The sequence below is a fragment of the Podarcis gaigeae genome, assembly GCF_964106915.1.
Source record: "Podarcis gaigeae genome assembly, chromosome: 3".
Lineage (NCBI taxonomy): Eukaryota > Metazoa > Chordata > Lepidosauria > Squamata > Lacertidae > Podarcis > Podarcis gaigeae.
Window position 1 is genome coordinate 48,422,531 of NC_139680.1, and position 23,729 is coordinate 48,446,259.

The following is a 23,729-nucleotide window of genomic DNA, read 5'->3' on the forward strand; positions in this document are numbered from 1 at the left end:
TTTAGGGGAGTTTTTAATGTTTGATGTTTTATTGTGTTTTTATTATTCTGTTGGAAGCTGCCCAGGATGGCTGGGGAAACCCAGCCAGATGGGCAGGGTATAAAACAATATATTATTATTATTATTCACTATTTCTCCACCTTCAAATTGAAGAACAGACGCTGAAGGACTGGATATTTCTGCAGGATTAGATTTATTTTTTAAAAAAAGTTATGTGATCTATTGTCTTCCTTCCAATCTGCCAAGAAGGAGGCTGGTTTTGGTGACCAGTTGCATAGTTGTTGTTTTCAGAGCAACAATTTTGGTTGATTGTCTGAATAACTGTTGGGTATTGCTGAGCTGAAATGCCTTCTCTAACTTGACTACTCTGTTCATTTTTATTTTATTTTATACAGTGGCACAGCACTCCGTGGCATCCTAATGCAGCAATAAGAGTTAGGGCAATGTGTTACTGCTCTCACACTGGAGCCAAGGTGGATAAACAAAACAAAACAAAAAACAAAAAATGTGCCTGCCAGCCACCCAAGCTCCTGGGAGCATGACTCCCCATCACTGCTAGGATCACAAAAATGGCGGCAGTAGCAAAACAACAACTGCATATCAGTGCAGAACTCTCTCCCATTAACTTTGCAGCAATGTGGTACTGTAGTTTCCACTAAGTAAAGCTGTTCTACTCATCTACTGGGACAAGAAGGGCTTCACTTTGGAAGTCCTGAATGAAAGGCTAGTTGACAGGCTCTGTGGTTGGTTGCCCCAGATAAAGCCCATTCTTAGCCAATCCTAACTGGCTATCTTACATTCAGACACAAGAAAATTACCATCCTAAACTCAGTGACAGAGCTTCATGCTCCGGCACCGGGGGTAGAGAGCAGGCGGGGGCGGGGTGTGCCGCCTATGGGGGTGTGGTGCCCAGCATGGGGGCCAGCCATGACCCCGGGATCACGCTGCCGGGGGCAGTGCACTCCCCCCACACTACTCTTCCTCCTTCACTATAGCTAGATCAGCTTTCCTCATTGTTTTCTCCGCAAATGTTGCCTCCCTATAAACCAGCCACAATCTAATAGTTTGTCTTGCTTTCTGAAGGAGACAGTATGAAAGAAACTAGACTAACAACCTGCCATTATCTTACAGAGCAATCTTTACACAAAAGTAAATTCCAGTATGCTTAATAGGATTTTCTCTGCAGGAAGTGTATTAAGGATTGAAGCTTTATCATCCCCCCCAACATATTTCCAGAAAAGAAACAAAAGATTGCTAGAGACAGAACAAAACATTCATGTACATATCACATGTCTCATTTTATTTTCTCCTTTTAAAAAACACTCAAGCCTTTACCTAAGAGCTGCCCACTCACTTAAATCACACATTTATCTCCGGTGCACAACAGCTGCATGTGTGTTCAGTACATCACAAAAAACAATAATTTAACATACAGCACACAGCTATTAAAGCTAAAAGCTTTGGGAATAAATCACAAGCCTGGCATTCTCCTACACAGTATTCACCTGTCTAGGGACAAAGGAGGATCTGAGCAAGAGAATTACATTGGTAAGGGAAATAAAATGTGTCAAACAGAGACATGCGCAGAGATCTCCGATTTAAATGTGCAAGTTGCAAAAATATCTGTCCTGCCCTTACGAAACAGTGCCAAAGGACTGCTATTTTCTTCCTATTTGTGTATAAGATCATCTGACAATTGGTTAACCCAGGTGTGGAGATCCTTTTTGCCCTTCAGATGGTCATCTCTGCCCACTGACTATGCTTGCTGGAGCTGATGGGAGTTTTAGTTCAAATGCATCTGGAGGGCCTAAGGCAGGCATCCCCAAACTTGGCCCTCCAGCTGTTTTGGGACTACAACTCTCATCATCCCTAGCTAACAGGCCCAGTGGTCGGGGTGATGGGAATTGTAATCCCAAATGTGCTGGAGGGCTGAGTTTGGGGTTGTCTGGCCTAAGGTTTCTCACACTAGAGTTCAATAAAGGAAGCATATTGCAGGCTCCATTGTTCCCTAAATGGTATTGGGAGGATGTAGCAGCCTTGACCAATCCCAGTGGTGCCTGTACCCCAAAATTGTTGAGCGTTTTTAAGGAAATCCCAAAAGTTATTGAGCTCCCCCACCCCCAATTTTTCAATTGACTTGCCTAAGATCCAGGTCAAAGCGCCGCCTTTCAGAAATTCCCTGCAGACGTGAATTCCAGTAATATCTGAGAAAATCTAGATGTATGGCAGCCCTAAGTTTTGTCTTCATTCTCCTCCCTCTTGAGTTCCACAAAGGTAACCCTAAGGCACGATCTACACTATACAGTGGTACCTCTGGTTACGTACTTAATTCATTCCGGAGGTCCGTTCTTAACCTGAAACTGTTCTTAACCTGAAGCACCACTTTAGCTAATGGGGCCTCCTGCTGCTGCCGCGCTGCTGGAGCACGATTTCTGTTCTCATCCTGAAGCAAAGTTCTTAACCTGAAGCACTATTTCTGGGTTAGCAGAGTCTGTAACCTGAAGCGTATGTAACCCAAGGTACCACCGTACATTTAAACCAGTACCATACCACTTTAAATAGTCATGGCTTTTTCTTCAAATTAGGAAGTTAAAGCAACGAGGGAGGCTCCAGAGTGCTGGGAGAAATGTTTACTGGAAACCAAAAGCACACACGCAACTTGGGCAGCTCACAATGGAAGGGAAACTCCAAAAACACACACTGTCTGAAATCCTTTGAGTAAAGGGGCCCTGAGAATGAGGCAGAAAACTAGAAGCAACTTTCACAGAGGAAATAAAGATTCAAGAAGCTAGAGTCAACAACCTAGTGCTACAATACATTTAACTATATCATAAGTTGTCCTACCTGTTGCCCGTATGGTGATTCCCTGAAGCTTTTTTGTATTGATTATTGTTACAGTTTAGAAACTTCTCCTTGTAGCATGTCCCCCGCCACATGTATGAAATGTTTTCAACCAAAGGGATATTAAAACAAACCCTCTGCTTCAATATTTAGGGTACCACTAAAACCTTTTCATTACAGATGCATTGTTGTTGTTGTTTAGTCGTTTAGTCGTGTCCGACTCTTCGTGACCCCATGGACCAGAGAACGCCAGGCACCTCTGTCCTCCACTGCCTCCCGCAGTTTGCTCAAACTCATGCTGGTAACCTCGAAAACACTATCCAACCATCTCGTCCTCTGCCGTCCCCTTCTCCTTGTGCCCTCCATCTTTCCCAACATCAGGGTCTTCTCCAGGGAGTCTTCTCTTCTCATGAGGTGGCCAAAGTACTGGAGCCTCAGCTTCACAATCTGTCCTTCCAGTGAGCACTCAGGGTTGATTTCCTTCAGTATGGAGAGGTTTGATCTTCTTGCAGTCCATGGGACTCTCAAGAGTCTCCTCCAGCACCATAATTCAAAAGCATCAATTCTTCGGCGATCAGCCTTCTTTATGGTCCAGCTCTCACTTCCATACATCACTACTGGGAAAACCATAGCTTTAACTATACGAACCTTTGTTGGCAAGGTGATGTCTCTACTTCTCAAGATGCTGTCTAGGCCTGTCATTGCCCTTCTCCCAAGAAGCAGGCGTCTTTTAATTTCGTGGCTGCTGTCACCATCTGCAGTGATCATTGAGCCCAAGAAAGTAAAATCTCTCACTACCTCCATTTCTTCCCCTTCTATTTGCCAGGAGGTGATGGGACCAGTGGCCATGATCTTCGTTTTTTTGATGTTGAGCTTCAGGCCATATTTTGCGCTCTCCTCTTTCACCCTCATTAAAAGGTTCTTTAATTCCTCCTCACTTTCTGCCATCAAGGTTGTGTCATCTGCATATCTGAGGTTGTTGATATTTCTTCCGGCAATCTTAATTCCGGCTAGGGATTCATCTAGCCCAGCCTTTCGCATGATGAATTCTGCATATAAGTTAAATAAGCAGGGAGACAAAATACAGCCTTGTCGTACTCCTTTCCCAATTTTGAACCAATCAGTTGTTCCATATCCAGTTCTAACTGTAGCTTCTTGTCCCACATAGAGATTTCTCAGGAGACAGATGAGGTGATCTGGCACTCCCATTTCTTTAAGAACTTGCCATAGTTTGCCGTGGTCGACACAGTCAAAAGCTTTTGCATAGTCAATGAAGCAGAAGTAGATGTCTTTCTGGAACTCTCTAGCTTTCTCCATAATCCAGCGCATGTTTGCAATTTGGTCTCTGGTTCCTCTGCCTCTTCTAAATCCAGCTTGCACTTCTGGGAGTTCTCGGTCCACATACTGCTTGAGCCTTCCTTGTAGAATTTTAAGCATAACCTTGCTAGCATGTGAAATGAGTGCAATTGTGCGGTAGTTGGAGCATTCTTTGGCACTGCCCTTCTTTGGGATTGGGATGTAGACTGATCTTCTCCAATCCTCTGGCCACTGCTGAGTTTTCCAAACTTGCTGGCATATTGAGTGTAGCACCTTAACAGCATTATCTTTTAAAATTTTAAATAGTTCAGCTGGAATGCCATCACTTCCACTGGCCTTGTTATTTGCAGTGCTTTCTAAGGCCCATTTGACTTCACTTTCCAGGATGTCTGGCTCAAGGTCAGCAACCACACTACCTGGGGTATACGAGACATCCATTTCTTTCTGGTATAATTCCTCTGTGTATTCTTGCCACCTCTTCTTGATGTCTTCTGCTTCTGTTAGGTCCTTTCCACTTTTGTCCTTTATTGTGGAAATCTTTGTACGAAATGTTCCTTTCATATCTCCAATTTTCTTGAACAGATCTCTGGTTCTTCCCATTCTATTGCTTTCCTCTATTTCTTTGCATTGCTCGTTTAAGAAGGTCTTCTTGTCTCTCCTTGCTATTCTTTGGAAATCTGCATTCAATTTCCTGTATCTTTCACCATCTCCCTCGCATTTTGCTTGCCTTCTCTCCCCCGCTATTTGTAAGGCCTCATTGGACAGCCACTTTGCTTTCTTGCATTTCCTTTTCATTGGGATGGTTTTCGTTGCTGCCTCCTGTATAATGTTACGAGCCTCCATCCATAGTTCTTCAGGCATTCTGTCCACCAAATCTAAATCCTTAAACCTGTTCCTCACTTCCACTGTGTATTCATAAGGGATTTGACTTAGATTGTATCTTACCGGCCCAGTGGTTTTTCCTACTTTCTTCAGTTTAAGCTTGAATTTTGCTATAAGAAGCTGATGATCTGAGCCACAGTCAGCTCCAGGTCTTGTTTTTGCTGACTGTATAGAGCTTCTCCATCTTTGGCTGCAGAGAATATAATCAATCTGATTTCGATGCTGCCCATCTGGTGATGTCCATGTGTAGAGTCGTCTCTTGTGTTGCTGGAAAAGCGTGTTTGTGATGACCAGCTTGTTCTCTTGACAGAACTCTATTAGCCTTTGCCCTGCTTCGTTTTGATCTCCAAGGCCAAACTTGCCAGTTGTTCCTTTTATCTCTTGACTCCCTACTTTAGCATTCCAATCCCCTATAATGAGAAGAACATCCTTATTTGGTGTCACTTCTATAAGGTCTTGTAAGTCTTCATAGAATTGGTCAATTTCAGTTTCTTCAGCACAAGTAGTTGGTGCATAAACTTGGATTACTGTGATGTTAAAAGGTCTGCCTTGGATTCGTATCGAGATCATTCTATCATTTTTGAGATTGCATCCCAGTACAGCTTTCACCACTCTTTTGTTGACTATGAGGGCCACTCCATTTCTTTTATGGGTTTCTTGCCCACAGTAGTAGATATGATGGTCATCCGAACTGAATTCACCCATTCCCGTCCATTTTAGTTCACTGATGCCCAGGATGTCAATATTTATTCTTGCCATCTCATTTTTGACCACCTCCAACTTACCCAGGTTCATGGTTCTTACATTCCAGGTTCCTATGCAATATTTTTCTTTACAGCATTGGACTTTCCTTTCGCTTCCAGGCATATCCGCAACTGAGCGTCCTTTCGGCTTTGGCCCAGCCGCTTCATCAGCTCTGGATCTACTTGTACTTGCCCTCCGCTCTTCCCCAGTAGCATGTTGGACGCCTTCCGACCTGAGGGGCTCATCTTCCAGCGTCATATCTTTTATATGCCTGTTGTCTTTGTCCATGGAGTTTTCTTGGCAGGGATACTGGAGTGGCTTGCCGGTTCCTCCTCCAGGTGGATCACGTTTGGTCAAAACTCTCCACTATGACCTGTTCATCTTGGGTGCCCTGCTCGGCATAGTTCATAGCTTCTCTGAGTTCTTCAAGCCCCTTCGCCACGGCAAGGCACTGGCATGCTGTAATGTCGTTTATGCGAATGCTATGAAAGATTAAAACATCCCTTTCTGTAACACTGAATGGCAAATGAAGCTCTCTTTACGAGTTCAGCCAACTTCGTGTGCATAATTAGCTGATTACTATAGCTGAATGCAACATCAACAACAAACTTGTCTATGGCCTTTTATCACATTCTTATTATAAAAGGATGTCCTGCTTGTTAGTATTGGTGTGATGCCAAGAGGAGGATGAGATTTATTTCAAAAGGGAATCCTTCATGGGTCAGTACAACCTGAATGTGTCAGTGCCTGGATGTGGAATACAATTCCCTTTACAGTGGTACTTCGGGTTACATACGCTTCAGGTTACATACGCTTCAGGTTACAGACTCCGCTAACCCAGAAATAGTGCTTCAGGTTAAGAACTTTGCTTCAGGATGAGAACAGAAATCATGCTCCAGCAGTACGGCGGCAGCAGGAGGCCCCATTAGCTAAAGTGGTGCTTCAGGTTAAGAACAGTTTCAGGTTAAGTACGGACCTCCAGAACGAATTAAGTACTTAATCCGAGGTACCACTGTATTCCTTTCTCCCCTTTTTAGGACAAGATCTTTGTCTATGGGATCTCCACCTCCCTGGCTCTGTGAAGTTTCCTATATTTCAGTATCCACAGTGTATCTTGTTTGCACTTCCTTTCCCTTGCTGCCTCATCATTCCTCTTCACTTTCAAATGCAATGTCAACCCGAAATGCAAAACAAGAATTATTCCCTCTGATGTGAAACAAATGTGGCAAAACCATAGGCGTCTGTGCCTCTGAACTTAGAGCTATGTCATATAATATTGTACTGAAGAAAGAAAAGCCCTGTCTGGCTGAGACACTGCCAAATAAACCCTTTTACCTAAACAAACAAATAACCCAAAGGAAAAAAACAAAAGGGAAAAAAGCATAAAGAAACAAACAGGTAAAAAGAAAAAATGTTTATGAACAATGGGCAGAGTTTCATATGACCATAGAGCTATAGAAAGAAGAAGCCTCCACATTGAAGCAAATATGCTCCAAGAAAGGGTAGAAGAGCAAATGAGATGGGTAAGGCTCTGCACTCAACTTCCAGTTAAGACCCAACTAATTGAAGCCCATATATTTTAGTGAAGCTCCTCTGAGTATGACTTAGGTAAAGGTAAAGGGACCCCTGACGGTTATGTCCAGTCACAGATGACTCTGGGGTTGCAGCGCTCATCTCACTTTACTGGCCAAGGGAGCCGGAGTTTTGTCCACAGACAGCTTCCAGGTCATGTGGCCAGCATGTCTAAGCTGCTTCTGGCGAACCAGAGCAGTGCACGGAAATGCCGTTTACCTTCCCAACGGAGCCGAACTTCTAGGTTGGCAGGAGCAGGGACCGAGCAATGAGAGCTCATCCCATCGCGGGGATTCAAACTGCCAACCTTCTGATCGGCAAGCCATAGGCTCTGTGATTTAGACCACAGCGCCACCTGCGTCCCTCGAGTATGACTTAGTTGGATACAATTCACATAGGCCTAAGAGGTAATGCCTCCATTATCTTCCCTGTCCTCGAGACTACTTCAGCCATAATTTTGTCACCACCATTTTCAATGCTGGTACCATTTTATAGCATTGAGCAGGTAAAGGATTTATTCTCAAAATGGCTGCAATATCTAGCACTCTCTTTAAGAAATGGACTATGAGACATATGGGTTATGAGATCTGGAAGACCTTTGCACCCTTGAGGAGATAAGGAATGGTGTATGGCAATTGTCCTTTTTGATATCCTCAGTGGTGTCCAGGCAGAAGCCTGGACTTAGCATTGGCCTGTTGTCATTATAATAGCATAAGCTTGCGCTTTGAAAGTGTTAATTATATTTTGCTAGACTCACTTATTATGGGAATGCATAGCAGACAAAACAGAAAGTTCATGAGCCCTGATTAACAGGTGTCTCCTAGACTCAAACTGGATGATGTCACATGCTGTGACTTTGAGAGGCATGGATGAGTCATCCCTTTGATCCTTATGGCAGGGACCTAGGACCCCTGGCATGTGATTCACATGGGCATGAGTAATGAACCAGTTATCTGACTCAGCAGGATATGGGCTACAAATGTGAGCTTTGGAGCTTTGGAGATGCTGTCTCCAGCTGTCTCTAGCATAGTCCAGGAGATCCTGAGAGAGCTCTATGAGTCTGTCAGCTGCCAGGGGGATCATTTGCTACTGTGTCTAAGCAGCAGATGGAACATAAGATTGAAGCACTCTGGGATGGACTTTACACTAGTTGTGTGTTGGTAGTTTGCCTTGTCTAATCTAAGTAGGCTCTGTGTATGTGTACTGAGCATGTTAATGTCTAATGATTGTGGTGTAACCAATAAAACCCATAGCCTTCACTAATAAGTGTGCCCATTCCTCTTGAATCCAAATGAACAACTGACTTTGGCAGAACACTTAGGTGCCCTGTCCCATAGAAGTGAATGATAAGTAAAACCCTTGTTTCCTACACATCCTTCTATTTTCTTGGGCATTTAATTTGAGACCATACCCACCATAGTCCACCAGATATATGCAGCAGCTTACCCAGTGTCATAAACCCACTTGCTTTGCTGCCTGACTGGGAGACTGGCATGCTGCTGGCATACCACAATGCACACAACTGATGTCAGGCTATTGCCACCAATTCAATTTTACCACCCATTTTAACATCAGCATTATCTTAATTGCCAACTGTCCCAGTTTGCCTGGGACAACTCCGGTTATATCACCAATGTAAGGAAATCCCATTTTGATGTTGTTGTTTTGCAGCTCCCTGACAGTTGACGCCTGCGCAACAGAGGAGCATTAAAAGCATTTTGTGCTGTTTGTCTAACATGGTGGCAGCAACAACTGTCTGGTGTAGAGCAAAAAGAGCCCTGAGCTTTTTGCGGGTCAAGTGGAATTATCCTTGCCTAAAGGCATCTGAGTTATGTCTGTAGAAGATGGTAGTCAAGAGAGCAAATGAGGACAACAAAATAAGGCTTCATTCTGTCGTCTGATAGGCAGGCAGATATTTTAACTCCTTTAAATATATAAGAGGAGGATTTAATTGTGAAATTCCTGATGCTGAAAATGTCCCAAACCTCTTGAGGCTGTTATTATTTTATTTACTTTTTGAGGTGATTGTTACTATTTTTTCCCAGTGTGCAGAAGAAAACACTTTATATAGAGAGTGTTCTAAAAAGCTACCAATTTGTGGAAGAAACAGGAGGAAAATTGTGTGTATGGGGGGGGGGGGTTCCCTTGTCTTTCATTTCGGCCTACCTTGTGTGGCAGAGGTAGCAAACATGGTACCCCTCCCCCTTGTTGTTGGAACTCCCACCAGTCCCAGTCTGCATGGCCAGTGATCAAGAATGATAGAACTTGCAATCCAGAAACCGTTGGAGGGCACCATGTTGGCTATCCCTGATGTATGACACAGAACTTAACAATGCAGTCCTTTTCATGCCTACTCCAAAGTAATTCCAGCTCAGTTCAGGTAAATTCCACAAAAAGATACTTTTGATATGATCTGGTCTCCGTTTTTCTCTTTTATTGAGGAAGAACAGGGTATTTTAATGCCACCATCATCACAGAAGTGTCTGTGGAGGGGATATATTGATTGAAAATACATTGTAGTGTAACTGTATTGTAACTTTTGAATAAATGGGTTTGTTTGTTTGTTTGTTTTTAAAGTAAATTGCAGCTTTAAAATGTAATCCTGTCCGTCTCTACTGCGTAAGTCTCACTGGGTTCAATGAAACTTACTCCCTTAAATAGTAACGCTGCACCCGTTTACCTGGGTGTGAGGCCTATTGAGTTCATTTGGGCTTTCTCAGTGGCTCCTTCCAGTCTTGAGAAAACCCTTCCTAGAGAAATTAGGCTGGCTTCCTCCTTGTTGTATTTCTACCAGGAGGTAGAAACTTTCCTGTTCCAAACCGTTTTGGGAACCGTTTTGTTTATAAGGGCTGGTGCTATGATGCTTTTATTGTAATGATCTATAAAACCGGACAGCAGGAATGTGGCAAAGAGGGCGGTCCCCGGGCGTGCCGATTGATGGGCCAGGTTGCAGACATGCCCGGGGATTACCTCTTCTCACGGGGGCTAAAACCAGCCCCCGCGTGTGTGGGGAGGGGGTGGCCCACAACCCCCTCTCCTCTCGAGCTCGGAAGTGGCTTTATTGCAATGATCTATATTCTATATGTTTCAATAGGATATAGATATAGATATAAAATATTAATGTTTAATTGATTTTTTTAATTATTACTTTGCCTCCTATGTTTTAGCTGTTTCTATTTGATCTATAAGGCACCTTGAGACTGTGTCAGGGGGAAAAGGTGAGATATACGGTAAATAATATAAATATAATCATAATTGAACTAAAATGCATATATAGAGGATTGCTGTATAAATCTACAATGACTTTTCTTAAGAGCCCCTCAAGTATTGAGAAACCCCATTTTGCTTCCAAACTGATAAGGGTGTTAACCATCTGAGTTCGCTAGTAGAGTAACTGATAATGATTTCCTATTTTCCCAAATGCTTTGCTTTATGTCTATGTGGGAGCATCACTCTTGGTAATTTCCATAATCGGGCACTTTTTCCATGAGTGCAGGTCTCTTCCTGCATATACAGCAGCTTCTTTGATTTGTGTCCATTAGCCTTGTGGCCCATTAGTTTTCATTGCTTTCCTACCCATCAGCAAACAAGTGTAGATTACCTCATTACTGTTCAGACTTTATCTATATCTGCAATTAATGTTCCTAAAAATAATTACGATTGTTGAGCTTAAGTTCTCATTAAAACAAATGGCAAAATCAGGGAATCAAAGAAGATGGCATAAAATTGTGATAGATTGCTGGTGACAGCTACATGTTATGTCTTCGTTAGGACTCAGTGTCTATAAGACTATATTTTAGTTGCATCAACGTGTTTACTGACAGAGCCTCATAATCTAACCGTGCACACCTCATTGTAGGGCTGGAGCTTCTGAATGTCTGGTTCGCCCTAATAAAGAAAATTGCAAAAAGATATTAAATTGGATGAAGGAGCAAAACCTAGCCAGAAGAGAAATACTTCAAAGAGACTGTGAGAGATTAGAAACACTGTCGGGGAATGCCCAAGAAATTCAACTTCAAAGAAATAAACTGGAATATGAAATGTATGAGGGAGGAAAGTGTTCGAAGTTGCCTGGGCAAGTGGTAAGATTGGTAGGAATGATTGAATAGCAAATTAGGGTTTGGTTTTTCAGAAATGCCTGGCACTTGCCGGCCTATGACTTCTAGAAAAAGGCAATTAGACATCAGTTTCCTAAAGGTGCTCATGGCATGAAAGAAAGAACGTTTTTATGAGGTTCTCTCACAGCAGTCCTGAATTCACTTAATGCACTGGATTCTGTTTAGACTCAAGATTTAAAAAAGGGAAACAGAAAGGTGCATGCAACGGTCTTTGAGGGCACACAAGTGTGTATATATGCAAAAACAACAGCAAACAAACAAAGCAATCACTGAGATAGGATGGTTCTTTTTAACTAAGCATTTTGGAAATGAACATATGGGACCAACAGAAATACTGAATGGCTGATAATCTGACACCTTGCAGCTCTTTGCTATCCTGAAGTTGTGCTAAACATGGAAAGGGGGCACAAATTAAAGGGTTATTGTTTGAAGTGGGAAAGATCTTAGACTCATGGAACCTCCCTGTGCATCGTAGAATCCTGGAAAAACCTTCTGAAGAGGGCTTCTGGCAGACATGACTCATGTCTGCACAAGAGAGAACATGCATGCATAATACTGAATATTCCTTTTACGCTGCAGTACCACTGTATTATGCATTTATGGTTTTTTGATCAATGTACTGCCATGTCATGCTTCATTTTAAACAGCAGGAAAGAACTGTTTGCCAGGATACTACCCCAAATTTCATCACATGAGCGGCTGTGGCATGATCATGAAAACTGCTGGAAAATTATAATGCAAAGTTGCCATGATTTTATAAGTTAACAGGGATGCAAATGGATTTTTAAATTTTTATTTTTTTGAAACAACACAAAAATAATTGCAAAACCTCTGCTAGATTTGACTTAATTTCCAGAGGTAGCTTTTATTCCACATGAAATGTGGAATTGAATAGGTAAGGAAGTCTGAATAAAGTGCTGCCTGAATGCAGCTCATGTCACATGAGGAGATTTGTTCTTCTCTGAAACTACAAGCCCTAGTTTTACTGCACAAGCTCTCTCTCTCTCTCTCTCTCTCTCTCTCTCTCTCTCTCTGTGTGTGTGTGTGTGTGTGTGTTTCTCATCTCATAGAGAACTGTCTAGTCTAGGACCCATACAGTTCAGAATGTTGCTTATGTTCTTCTAACACTGCCTCTGAATGGATCCAGTAAATCTTCCCAGATGACAGTGGAATGCAGCCATAGTGACATCACTAATAGCCATAAGTGACATCACTAATTTTAGAAATGGCATTTTCTGTTGAAATAAATAAAGGAAGTTTTCTGATTTTTCTGGTTAGTTCTAATTTATTTTTTACTTTTATTGTATCATTTTAATCACACTGGTGCACTGCTTAGAGACAAAGGATAAAGTGGTCTCTAAATGGTTGAACAAAAAAATAAAGCAAAAATAAATAATTCTAGCCATAATACCAACACTAACTGAGCTGAAGAAAATCTAGCCATGATATTCAAGTGAAACTAGGGTTATTCTGTATTGCTGATCCCTCCCAAAGGGTAGCTGCTGTTTAGTCATCAGTACAGTCCTTGGTCACTGGATGGTCAAAGAATGTATTGTTTGGTCAGGCTAACAGGATTCTGCACCCTTGAATTTCTTCTGCTGCATTGTCCTCATGCTGTATACCTAGGAGTAAGGAGAAGACAATGCACATAAGAGCATAAGAACAGCCTCTGCTGGATCAGACTAATGGCCTATCTAGTCCAGCATCCTGTTCTCACAGAAACTAGCTAGATGTCCATGGAGAGCCTCAAACCATTTTAAAGTTAGCGTATGCCTAGCTGTCCTATTTGAAAATATGGTACTTTCTAAAAGAAAGAAAGAAGAGATACCCCTTTCATCTCCTGAGTCATTTTTCCTTTCTAAGATGAATGGAACAGCAGACTTTAATAAGAAATTACATCCATGGAGTCAAATAAGGTTATTATTTTTAAACAGGAAAGAATTACATTTAGTATCTTCAGCAATGTAAGTTTTAAGAAATGATGTCTCTATAAATACATTTTAAATTAATCTCAGGGATAAAAATATATGGGTTTATATCTTGGCAAGATGAGTGTGCTTTTTAAAGGGATGTTATAATGCATGAAGAGCTTCTCTTCCTTGATGAAGGACAGATGTTTCCATATCCTCGCATAGAACAATATTTCACTTCTGTTATCCAGGCTCCAGAAGACTTGATCTTTCTCCCTCCTTCCAAAGTGATTAGTGACGAACCCATATTTGCCATCTGCAAGGCACTAGTAATGAGTCTTCTTCATGTGTAGGGGTAGTGCATGGAGAATAGAGCAGGGCTGTGCCTCTATAATGCAGTATTTCCATAATACTCTTTGAAAGAACCAAGTTATATTGTGTTAAACAAATATGTATTTCTGAGCTGCTACAATTCATTTTAATGAAGCTTTCTTCTTTGGTAATGAGCTTAGCATATCCTCTTCCATCTCTCCATGCCAAATTGTCTAAAGGCAACTTTAATTTCTGTAAATATAAAAGCTTGTCTTCAGTAAAAAAAAAAAAAAGTCTTTTCTTTGTTGTTTTCTTGCACAGAAAGTAATTCTCTGGAACCATGAATGCTTGAGGTGAAATTTTAATTCTTTTCTTCAAGTGAGAGAGAGAAAGATGGGAACCATTGTAGCTATGGGGTAATCATTGCTAACACCAAAAGGAATGGGAAACAAACAGAGGAACAAAATGATCAAAATGATCAAAATGGAGCAAAGTCTACACAAAGCAAGAAAAACTTTGTACTGAAGTAAACTTAAAGCCCTCCAGTCTTCTAATCCACACCACATCTTTGAGAGTTGTTGGGGTGTAGGTTTTTTTTTTAAGTCACATTCTTTATTCTCTTCCACTCATCATTTCATTCTCCAGGGCATGCACAAACATTTAATTGGTTTTGAATCCCTTGGGAGGAGTATTTTGTCATTCAGTTTCTCTGGGCGCAAATCAGCTAACTATTTTGTGTTCTTTCAGATAATTTATCTTTGTTTTCATTGTGACTTAGACTTTCATGGATCATCCACTTTTGATAGCTCTGAACCTCCTATTTTCCTATCACTTGTCTTTGCATAGGAGATGTGTGGCAATGTAATTATAAATTATCAACGAAGTTCATTGGGTTGAAGCAATTTCTTGACCCTTAACAGTCATCGTTTGCGGGACTTGTATATTTTTGTCACAGGTCACATACCTTTTAAGATCTGAACATCTAGAAGAAAATCCACATTTCCTACCTGTATCAGATTTCGCCAGCATAGATAGAAGTGATGGGAATTGCTATACCTGATGATCTTGCACTTGTGAATGGTATAGAGCCTCTGTCAGCAGCCAAGATGGCAGTATTAGCCATCTTCCTGCCTAAATACAGACTGTTGCATTTATCTTTGCTGAAAATCATATTGTTAGCTTTGGTCAATTCCTCATAATATCAAGGCAATCTTAAATCTTTTAAAAAATCTTCTAAAGTATTAGCTATCCTACCCATTTTGATGTCATCTGCACACTTGATGACCTTCATTGACATCATTTATAAAGATGTTGAACAACACCTGTCCTAGGACAAAAACCTGTGGCACCCTACTCTCGCTGATGGAGAGTCATCAACCAGCTACAAATCCACATCATAACCCCACCCACATTTCATTTGAAAGAAAGAAACTCACAGAAGAGATGAGGTGTACAATGTGCACTATTGCTCTATTCCTCCACATCCCTGCAAGCTTCAGCCCTCTCATTCCTGAATTGAATGGTCTGAAAGATGATTCTTTGCCTAAATGAACCTAGAACCTTCCCTGTGACCAAGAACCACCTGCAATCAGGGTTTCTGATCACCTAGATGCTACTAAGCAGGTTCACCTGAATGCACAAGGAATTCTCCTTCAGAGCTACTTAAGACCTTCCCTTTAAGCTGGGAAGGTCAGGGTGGGGGAAGTGAGGATGTGAGCTTTGGAGACAGGAGTGGACACTCACATCCTCCATATGTTACTTTGACCTGGTTAAAATAACATCTGAAGAGCTTCCATCTCTTCCAGATGCAAGGAAGAAACTTCAGGATAAAGTTATCACCTTCATGCCCTAGTTACAAACTGAAGTTTTGTTTTGTTTTTAAAGGCTGATTTTGTATTTTTTCCTGTCTTCTTATTTGTAGCAGATCTCCAGCAGATAGAATCAGATTGGAGAAATGTAAGTAGCAAATAATCACACATTATGCTTCCCACATTTTATTGGAAATGGGAACTTGATATTGTTAACTTACAAGCTGTTGTGCCGACATCTGATTGCATATTTATAGGGCCATGAAACCAAACATGACAAGATTTACTTTTATTATTTGCTTTGTACATCCAAGCATTTAAACCTACCAAAGGGATCTAGTGCCATGCTGTTTACATTACCAACATGTGTTGCTAAATAAAAGATTATTGACACAGCCAATAGGTTTCCTTCCTGATGCCATGTATCTTTCATTTATGATTGGAAGGCCTGCATCCCTGGCATGTGCTGAGCCTTATTTGTCTTCCTGGGATTAGTATATCAATAATAAAGGAAGATTTTATAGCCATAACAGCTGTTAACTTCTTCTTTTTAGTCTGTCACAAAAATTGTGTAAAGGATTTCTATAGGCACAATTTATTTAAATTTTTGATACTGAATGAAATGGAAGGTTGCCCTTTCTGACTTTCCAAGCTGCTTTATTTAAGCACTTTGGTTTTCCTCCTAGCTTTTGGGACTCGCTCGCCTATGGTGTGAAACGTTGTGCACTGAAAGCCATGGCACCTGGTGCTTTCAAAAAGCAGGACTGCACTATGCATGTCTCACCCATCCTGCCAATGGATTCTGGTAGGTCAAAAGTCAAGGTGCAGAGCCTGACAAGTCAGGAGGTAGAGCTAGATGCCTACCTCCTCCACCCATCCCTTATCTGTGATCCGTCAGAAGGTACAAGCACTGATAGATTTCATAGCAAAAACAAGGAGATAAGAAATATTACCATATGTGAAGGCATGGTTTTTACAGCCCATGTTGCATTCTGTCATGGAGGTAAAAATTGAGCTTGTCTGCACTATACATTTAAAGCAGTATCATAATACTTCAAACAGACATAGCTTTCTCTCAAGATTCCTGTTAGTTAAGGGTTCTGAGACTTGTTCTGAGACCCCCAGTTTTCTGTGAAGAGGGACCGAGAATTATAATGATGGTGATGATGATTGTTAAACCACTATGAAAATTGTAGCTCTTTGAGGGGAATAGGGGTCTCCTGACAACTCTCAGCATCCTTAACAAACTACAGCTCTCAGGATTCTTGGGGGGAAGCCCTTTCAGTGCCCTTTCAGAGGAGTCATTGTGTGGACTATCAGCTCTTTGATCAGAGTTCTGCTTCTCTCTTCTATGGTGATCAATCGTGGCCAAGTAAGATTGTGTCTTCCATTAATGGGCTTAACAGTGAGTCCATAAGTGATTGTGGAGGCCAATTCTGAATCCACACATCCTTCCACAGTGGGGACATCGGTTTCCAGGTGGGAGTTGATCACAGTGAGGCTTTGCCAAACATGCCTTACTCTTAGCGCATTTCTCATTTTCTCCCTGAGTTTGTGCTACTTCAAAGTCCATGAAAAACTTTGTTAAAGTCTGTTCTCCAGTTGGAGTGCTCACAGGCTAGTGTTTCCCAGTTATCAGTGCTTACGTTACATTTTTTTTTTTTTAGATTTGCCTTGAGAGGGTCTTTAAACTTCTTGTTGTCCACCGGTATATTGCTTTCCATTCTTGGGTTAGGAATAGAGTAGTTGCTTTGGAAGACGATAATCAGGCATCCAAACAGCATGACGAGTCCCACAAAGTTGATGTTGAAGAATCATTGCTTCAACACTGGTGATCTTTGCTACTTCCAGTACCCTGACATTAGTTTACCTGTCTTCCCAAGTGATGTGTAAAATTTTCCGGAGACAGCATTGATGGAATCATTTGAGGAGTTGGAGATGGTGTTTATAAGTGGTCCATATTTCACAAGCATACAGTAAAGTTGGTAGTGCAAGAGCTGTGTAAACAAGAATTTTGGTTTCCCTGCAAATGATCCTGCAAGTGAGAGTGCTGCTACTACATGTTACAGTGGGAAAACTACCTGAAAGATGTATAAAAAGGAAAAGGTGAAGATACAAGCCTTTACCACTTTGCAGCAGAAGCTCCCAAACCCAGTCACCCCTAATATTGCAATTTTCCCCTTTCTCTGAAGCCAGAATTCTCTTTTTCTTGACCTCAGAATGGGGCCAGGGACATTTCTGACTCAGCACTAATTTTAGTATTTTGTGTAGGATTTCTTTTTGCTTTTTGTAAATGTAATTATAATGAACTTTGTCTATACAGTCAATTCATACAGGCTAAGCATCACTCACATTCTGTTCACTGCCTGTAATGTAGGAATGATAGTAACCTACGTCACACTTATTATTATGGAGGGGCAGACACAATGAGGAGTGGAAAGCACTGCAATGCAGATAGAAAATGTACCATATAAATGATCAATAGTAGTAGCCAAATAGTTTTCTAAATAGTATTAGCAACCCATAATGGTAAATAGCCTATGAGCACAGAAAATGGCTGAAAGTAATGTCTGCACAGTGATAAATCCTATTAAAACTAGCAAGACTAGATTTGAGTCTCCCAGAGAGAGAAATTTGTCATGCACAGTCTGAAACCAGTTCCTTTTGTTATGAGTCATTCATCATCTGCTAAGTCAATGATGTTTACTGGTCCTCATCAAGAGCTCTCAAAATACTGCAGAAGCTTCATTGGCTTATACAGAAATGAAGTGAGCAGTCCCTTATACAATGCTCACCACTGAAAGAAAAGAGAAGGGGAAAATGTGTTTTAAAAATTTGTATCTTAGGCTACAATTCTAAATACATTACCTGGAGTAAATTACCTGGAGTAAATTACCTAAATTATCTGGAGTAAATTTGACTGAATTCAGTGGGGTTGATTTCTGTATAGGATTACTACACCAAGGAGTTTTCAGAAAGAAATCTCAAATTTGTTGTGGACTAAATCTATAGAAGAGCTAATAACTTGTATTGCTTAAGCACCCTCTCCCTTTTATTTTTGAAGAGCAAATAAAAATAGTTCAGGTTTGTGACAAAGCCGAAAAAGTCAAGCTTCCCAGAGTTTGCTGGACTCTAATGATGACTAATTTAGGTAGTTATCTCACATGTGCTCAAAGCAGCTATGTTTTATCAAGAAAGGATCAACTTGAATTGGCAATTTTCAGTTTCATCTATCAATGTCATGTGTCCTAACCAGAGTTGAATGACATTTTAGCTGGGCTCATTCGTCTGTGCAGTAAAGTCAGGTGTGTGAACTCTGTTGCTGTGTCTTCTATTAAAAATATAGGATAATTAAATAGAGGAATTGAATTCCACATTATAGTCCATTTTACATCCCCTGAAAGCATCTCCTTTTTCAATACAATCCCCTACCATTCTCAAAATTCTTGACGTAAATGTATTTATGTGAAAGAATGTTTCTATCATGCTTGATCATAAAATAACAAGTGATCCACTGAATTAAAAGCAAACTATAGTCAGACCTGACTGAAAGTAGTTGACATACATCAGTTTCCAGACTACTATATCCCGCCTCTAGTATCCAGCTTGCTAGAGGGAACTGTTTTTTAACTGTTTTTTTTTTAATTATCCAAAATACAACAAAAAGTAGAATTCTGTGTAGAGTACAGTACAGTGGTACCTTGGGTTACATACGCTTCAGGTTACAGACTCCGCTAACCCAGAAATAATGCTTCAAAGAACTTTGCTTCAGGATGAGAACAGAAATTGTGCTCCGGCGGCGCGGCAGCAGCAGGAGGCCCCATTAGCTAAAGTGGTGCTTCAGGTTAAGAACAGTTTCAGGTTAAGTACGGACCTCCGGAACGAATTAAGTACTTAACCCGAGGTACCACTGTACAATCTTATTTTTGTACAAGCGCAATAAAGAGTTACAGTTAAAACTTGCTGAAGTGTTTACTTGTATCCTCAAGCAACCATAACTTTAGCTTCCATTTTCTATCACACCCTTACAAAATTAAACATGGGAGAGTTGATGTCATATCATCTGTCTGTTCCAAATTATCATATTCTGGGGAGGGCATCCAAACAGTCTCAAAGTACTTGTGCTACACAGTGACCCTATTGTGTTAAACATTGCAACAGAGCCATTTCCCAAAATAGATGCAGCCAGCCTCTTCTGTGGTTTTCCAATGGCAAGCTATTGCTATGTGAGTAGCTGCAAATTGAAGTATCACAAAGATCTCTGTGGACTATTTTTATATCGCCCATGCAGACAATATTTAAATAGACACAAGGTGATAATGGTCAGTAGAAGCCAAACAATACACTCTTGGAAGTTTGAAATGACAGCGGTGTTCGAGTCCAGCATTCTGGAGCCAACCTTGTAAGGTTTCATTTGTGTAACTGTCATTCCTGCTGTTGTAATCGTGGTCCATAGTTCCTTTTTGCTTGCTTGCTTGCTTTGTAAATTTACTAGGTCTTCTGAGGGCTAGTATTAGCGTAATTAGAGACGATGCTGCGGTAATCTTGATTGTATTAAAAATGTTATGAAGACGCATCCCCTCTGGTGGGAACAAGTTCTTACAGTTCTTTATGTAAGAAAATAAATGAACAACTCAGGAGGAAATAGACAGGAAAGCAATGGTCCTCAATTTAAACAAAACCTTAAGTAACTTCTAGGCGATAACCATTGGTTCAATTAATGTACTTTTCAGAGTGTCCTACCCACTATCTATCTATCTATCTATCTATCTATCTATCTATCTATCTATCTATCGGCAACTCATATAAAGCTGTGATCACATAGGTGGAGTTTGCATAGGTTGTGGTCCCACTGTATGTCATACTGCATCTGTCTGGGTAAGAGGAATGATGATACTGAAGGAGATAATACACAACTTTTTGCCCTATATTCAATCTCTAAGATAATTTTGAAGTTACAGGAAAAACAAGGCATTGTTGTAGCGGGTAATGTGTAAACTTGTTGAGCCCATGCACTACAATGAATATATGTTGGCTAATGAAATGTTATGATGATAGTATGGCAAATTTATGATCGTTTCAATTTAATTATAATTTTACATTAATATCTGTGTGGTGTATTTAGGCTCCCTTGAGTGTTTTGCGGCATTTTCTTTTTCTTAAGCAGCAATTCTATTATGCTAATGCCATCTAATCCAGATGAATAGGGCCTTGTCTGTGATTGGAAGCTAATTATATAACATTATATCACACTTAAGAAAATCAAATATATTTCCCCCTTAACAGTGCTTGGTATAAAACCATTAATAAAGTATTTTAAATCTCTTTTTTGAAGTAGAGAGTTTCATCGCATTTTTTTTTATTTAAAAAATTGGAGCCATGTAATTATGTTATGTAAATAACTTCTAATCCTGATTAATGAGTGTTTTATGTGCCACTTGAGGGCTAGTTTTGCCATAAAAACATGGTCCCTGATCCAGCTGATCAAGCAGAGGTAGCCAATATGGCACTGTCTAGATTTGTTGGGCAGGACTACAAGTCCCATCATTCTCTATCATTGACCATGCTAGCTGGAGCTGGTGGGAGTTGCAGTCCAAAACATCCAAAGCATCTCTGCTTGATTAGCTACCCATCAGCTATACATATGGGTGCTCTGTATAGAAACTGATGGCCCCGGATGTCAATATGCTGTGCATCCCTGTTCATACATATATACCACCGGCTTCATCAAAATTGGTACCAGGATATATATCACAGTAAAAGAAGCCAAGAATAAAAATGGCAACTAAAAAAGCCAAAGCAACAGCACTAAAATGCCTTGGTGTACTGTCATTTAGTCCAAGAAACTCACTGTTCCAATCATATTAAGTATCTCTAGTCTCTTGATTCAAGAAATCTCCATGTTGCTCTGGAAAAATGTGCAAAGCAAAAATGTAAGCAAACAAAGCAAACAAAGCATAAAGTGTAGTTGGTATTTGCTGTTCCACATGTATATTACAAAGGACGTGGGTGGTGCTGTGGATTAAACCACAGAGCCTAGGACTTGCCGATCAGAAGGTCGGTGGTTCGAATCCCCGCAACAGGGTGAGCTCCTGTTGCTCGGTCCCTGCTCCTGCCAACCTAGCAGTTTGAAAGCATGTCAAAGTGCAAGTAGATAAATAGGTACCACTCCGGCAGGAAGGTAAACGGTGTTTCCGTGCACTGCTCTGGTTTGCCAGAAGTGGCTTAGTCAGGCTGGCCACATGACCCGGAAGCTGTATGCTGGCTCCCTTGGCCAATAAAGCGAGATGAGTGCCACAACCCCAGAGTCAGTCACAACTGGACCTAATGGTCAGGGGTCCCTTTACCTTTACCTTTACCTTTACCTTTACCTTTACTATGTATATTACATCAAACAGATGTTCTCTTATGGGCTTTTAGTGTTGCAGGTCCAGTCCTCTAGAATTAGTTAGCAACTTACATTCACGAAGACCCTAACATTTTCGTAGTTAGGTGTCCATTAAAGACATTTTTAGGTAAGGAAGATCACACTTTCCTTGAAGTATGATCTGGCCATTTTATGGAATAATTGTATGCGCTGTATGCACTAGTTTTATTGTCTTGAGCTAACTGGGTTTCTATCCATTTGTACTTTATATGTCATCTTACTTCATTGTCAACCTTTTGTTGTGAAGTAGTTTAGAAATCTTCACATAAAATAAAATGCCCCTCACTTTCTCCCCGACCTTCAACCTAATTAACACATCCTAGTAGTTTGTAATCTGGCTACCTATCATGCCTCTTACCTAAAGGATGACAACATAGGCTATTATGTATGAGTAAGAGAAAGCTCTTTCTTTAGCCGAGTAACAGTAAAGGCTCAGCAGCAGGCTTAGCATTAGAGGTCAAGAATTCAGGAACCAAGCAAGAAGTTCAGAACTGGACAGAAGCAATGGAAATGCCCCAACAATTTCCATGCCCTTCCAGTCAAAGTTTTAAAGGTGAGGCACGGTAAACTTATTAGTGAGACTCTCTCACTTTGCATTTTTATTTGGTCATGTGGGTCTGTACCAATCTACAAAGGTGGTCCCTGGCCATCAGTGACAAGGCTGTGCCCTCCCCTGCTGTCTCCTACTCATCCTTCCCAGAAGCTGGTCAAGGTCCTTCCCAAACCCCACTGAGGCTCTACACTCTATGGAAGAGGCAAGGGAGGAGAGCTGGTGCTCTCACTCCCCCTTCCATAATAACTGGAGTCAACCCCAGTTCCCACAATGCACACCCCTTCTCCTTCATTCTCCTCCTCTGTCTGAGCCTGCCAATTCAGGTATGATCCCAACAAGGCTGTGGAACACGTGACATTACCCATGATACCTTCAGAGGGAAGATGCACAACTAAATCACTACCACCAGCAATGCACCCATTAGCACTGGGAAGAGAAGGCTCTTTTGTGGCTGACACACTGATGTAATGTATCATCTTGTTCTTGTATGTTATCTGTAGTCACTTCTGCTCCTGCCACCTCCCCATTCCTCAAAGCTCAGAAATGTACCTTGTGGCAGGGACAAACACTGATGACATGGATTCCCAGGATCCTAGTAGAGAATCTTTGTCTCAGAGGGTCTTCTCCTGGATGAAAACGATGCTTGTCATGTCAGTGTCTTGGGGGCAACTCTAGGTTTTGTAATCCTTGCCCCAGTCCCTGGTGAGAAAAGATGCTCTGACTGCACCCTTAACTAGGCCTCCTTTTCTCCTTGTTTACTTACATTTGCCCCAAGGTCAGTTTCTGAATCAAGGAACAAAGTAAGTTGGAAGTGGATGCAGCAGCTCACAGCATCACAATACACTGTTTTCCAAAGCAGTTAACTCATATTCTTTCTTGCTTCTTTTTTTATGAACCCATGATTAAGTTCAAGGTGTCTAGACAATTTAGAAGCCAATTTGTAAAGTTGTCACTCACACAGCAACAACTTTAGCCAAGAAGTAGTACCTCAGGTTTTTAATGTTATCCTATGAATGGTTTCAGTTTCAGTTGTAAAGCCATCCCTAGAGTAGTTTCATGTGGAAGCTTTCAGCAGGGGTGGGGAGGGGAATATAGAGAAACCTCCCATTGTTTTAAATGTTACACATAGCCTTTCAAAAATCCAGTTGCCTAACTGACAGTCAATTTTTGATTCAGTTGAATTCCACACCAATTCATAAGTCAATTACCCCTGCACAAAATGCAATCAAACATGTGAAATAACTT

The 23,729-nt window shown here is 41.1% G+C and overlaps 1 protein-coding gene across 7 annotated transcripts in view; it reads right to left on the minus strand.

The window, feature by feature from the left end:
• LOC310841014 (uncharacterized protein) overlaps positions 1-23,729 on the minus strand; it is a 44,575-nt gene that overhangs the window by 2,439 nt on the left and 18,407 nt on the right. For 2 of the 7 annotated variants that reach the window (XR_014562262.1, XM_083731542.1), the window contains 3 exons: positions 23,034-23,110; positions 21,356-21,412; positions 12,831-13,096 (listed from right to left, as the gene is read on the minus strand). The exons of 1 other annotated variant lie outside the window; for it this stretch is intronic. Coding sequence is in view for 5 of the 6 variants with exons in the window: in XM_083731542.1 (XP_083587668.1) it covers positions 21,392-21,412; positions 23,034-23,110 (98 nt within the window). In the remaining variant the exon portion in view is untranslated. Of the gene's footprint in view, positions 1-12,830; positions 13,097-17,870; positions 17,948-19,938; positions 20,012-21,355; positions 21,413-23,033; positions 23,111-23,729 lie in introns of those variants that run through there. 4 more of the 7 variants (XM_083731543.1, XM_083731544.1, XM_083731541.1 and 1 more) reach the window with 4 other exon arrangements.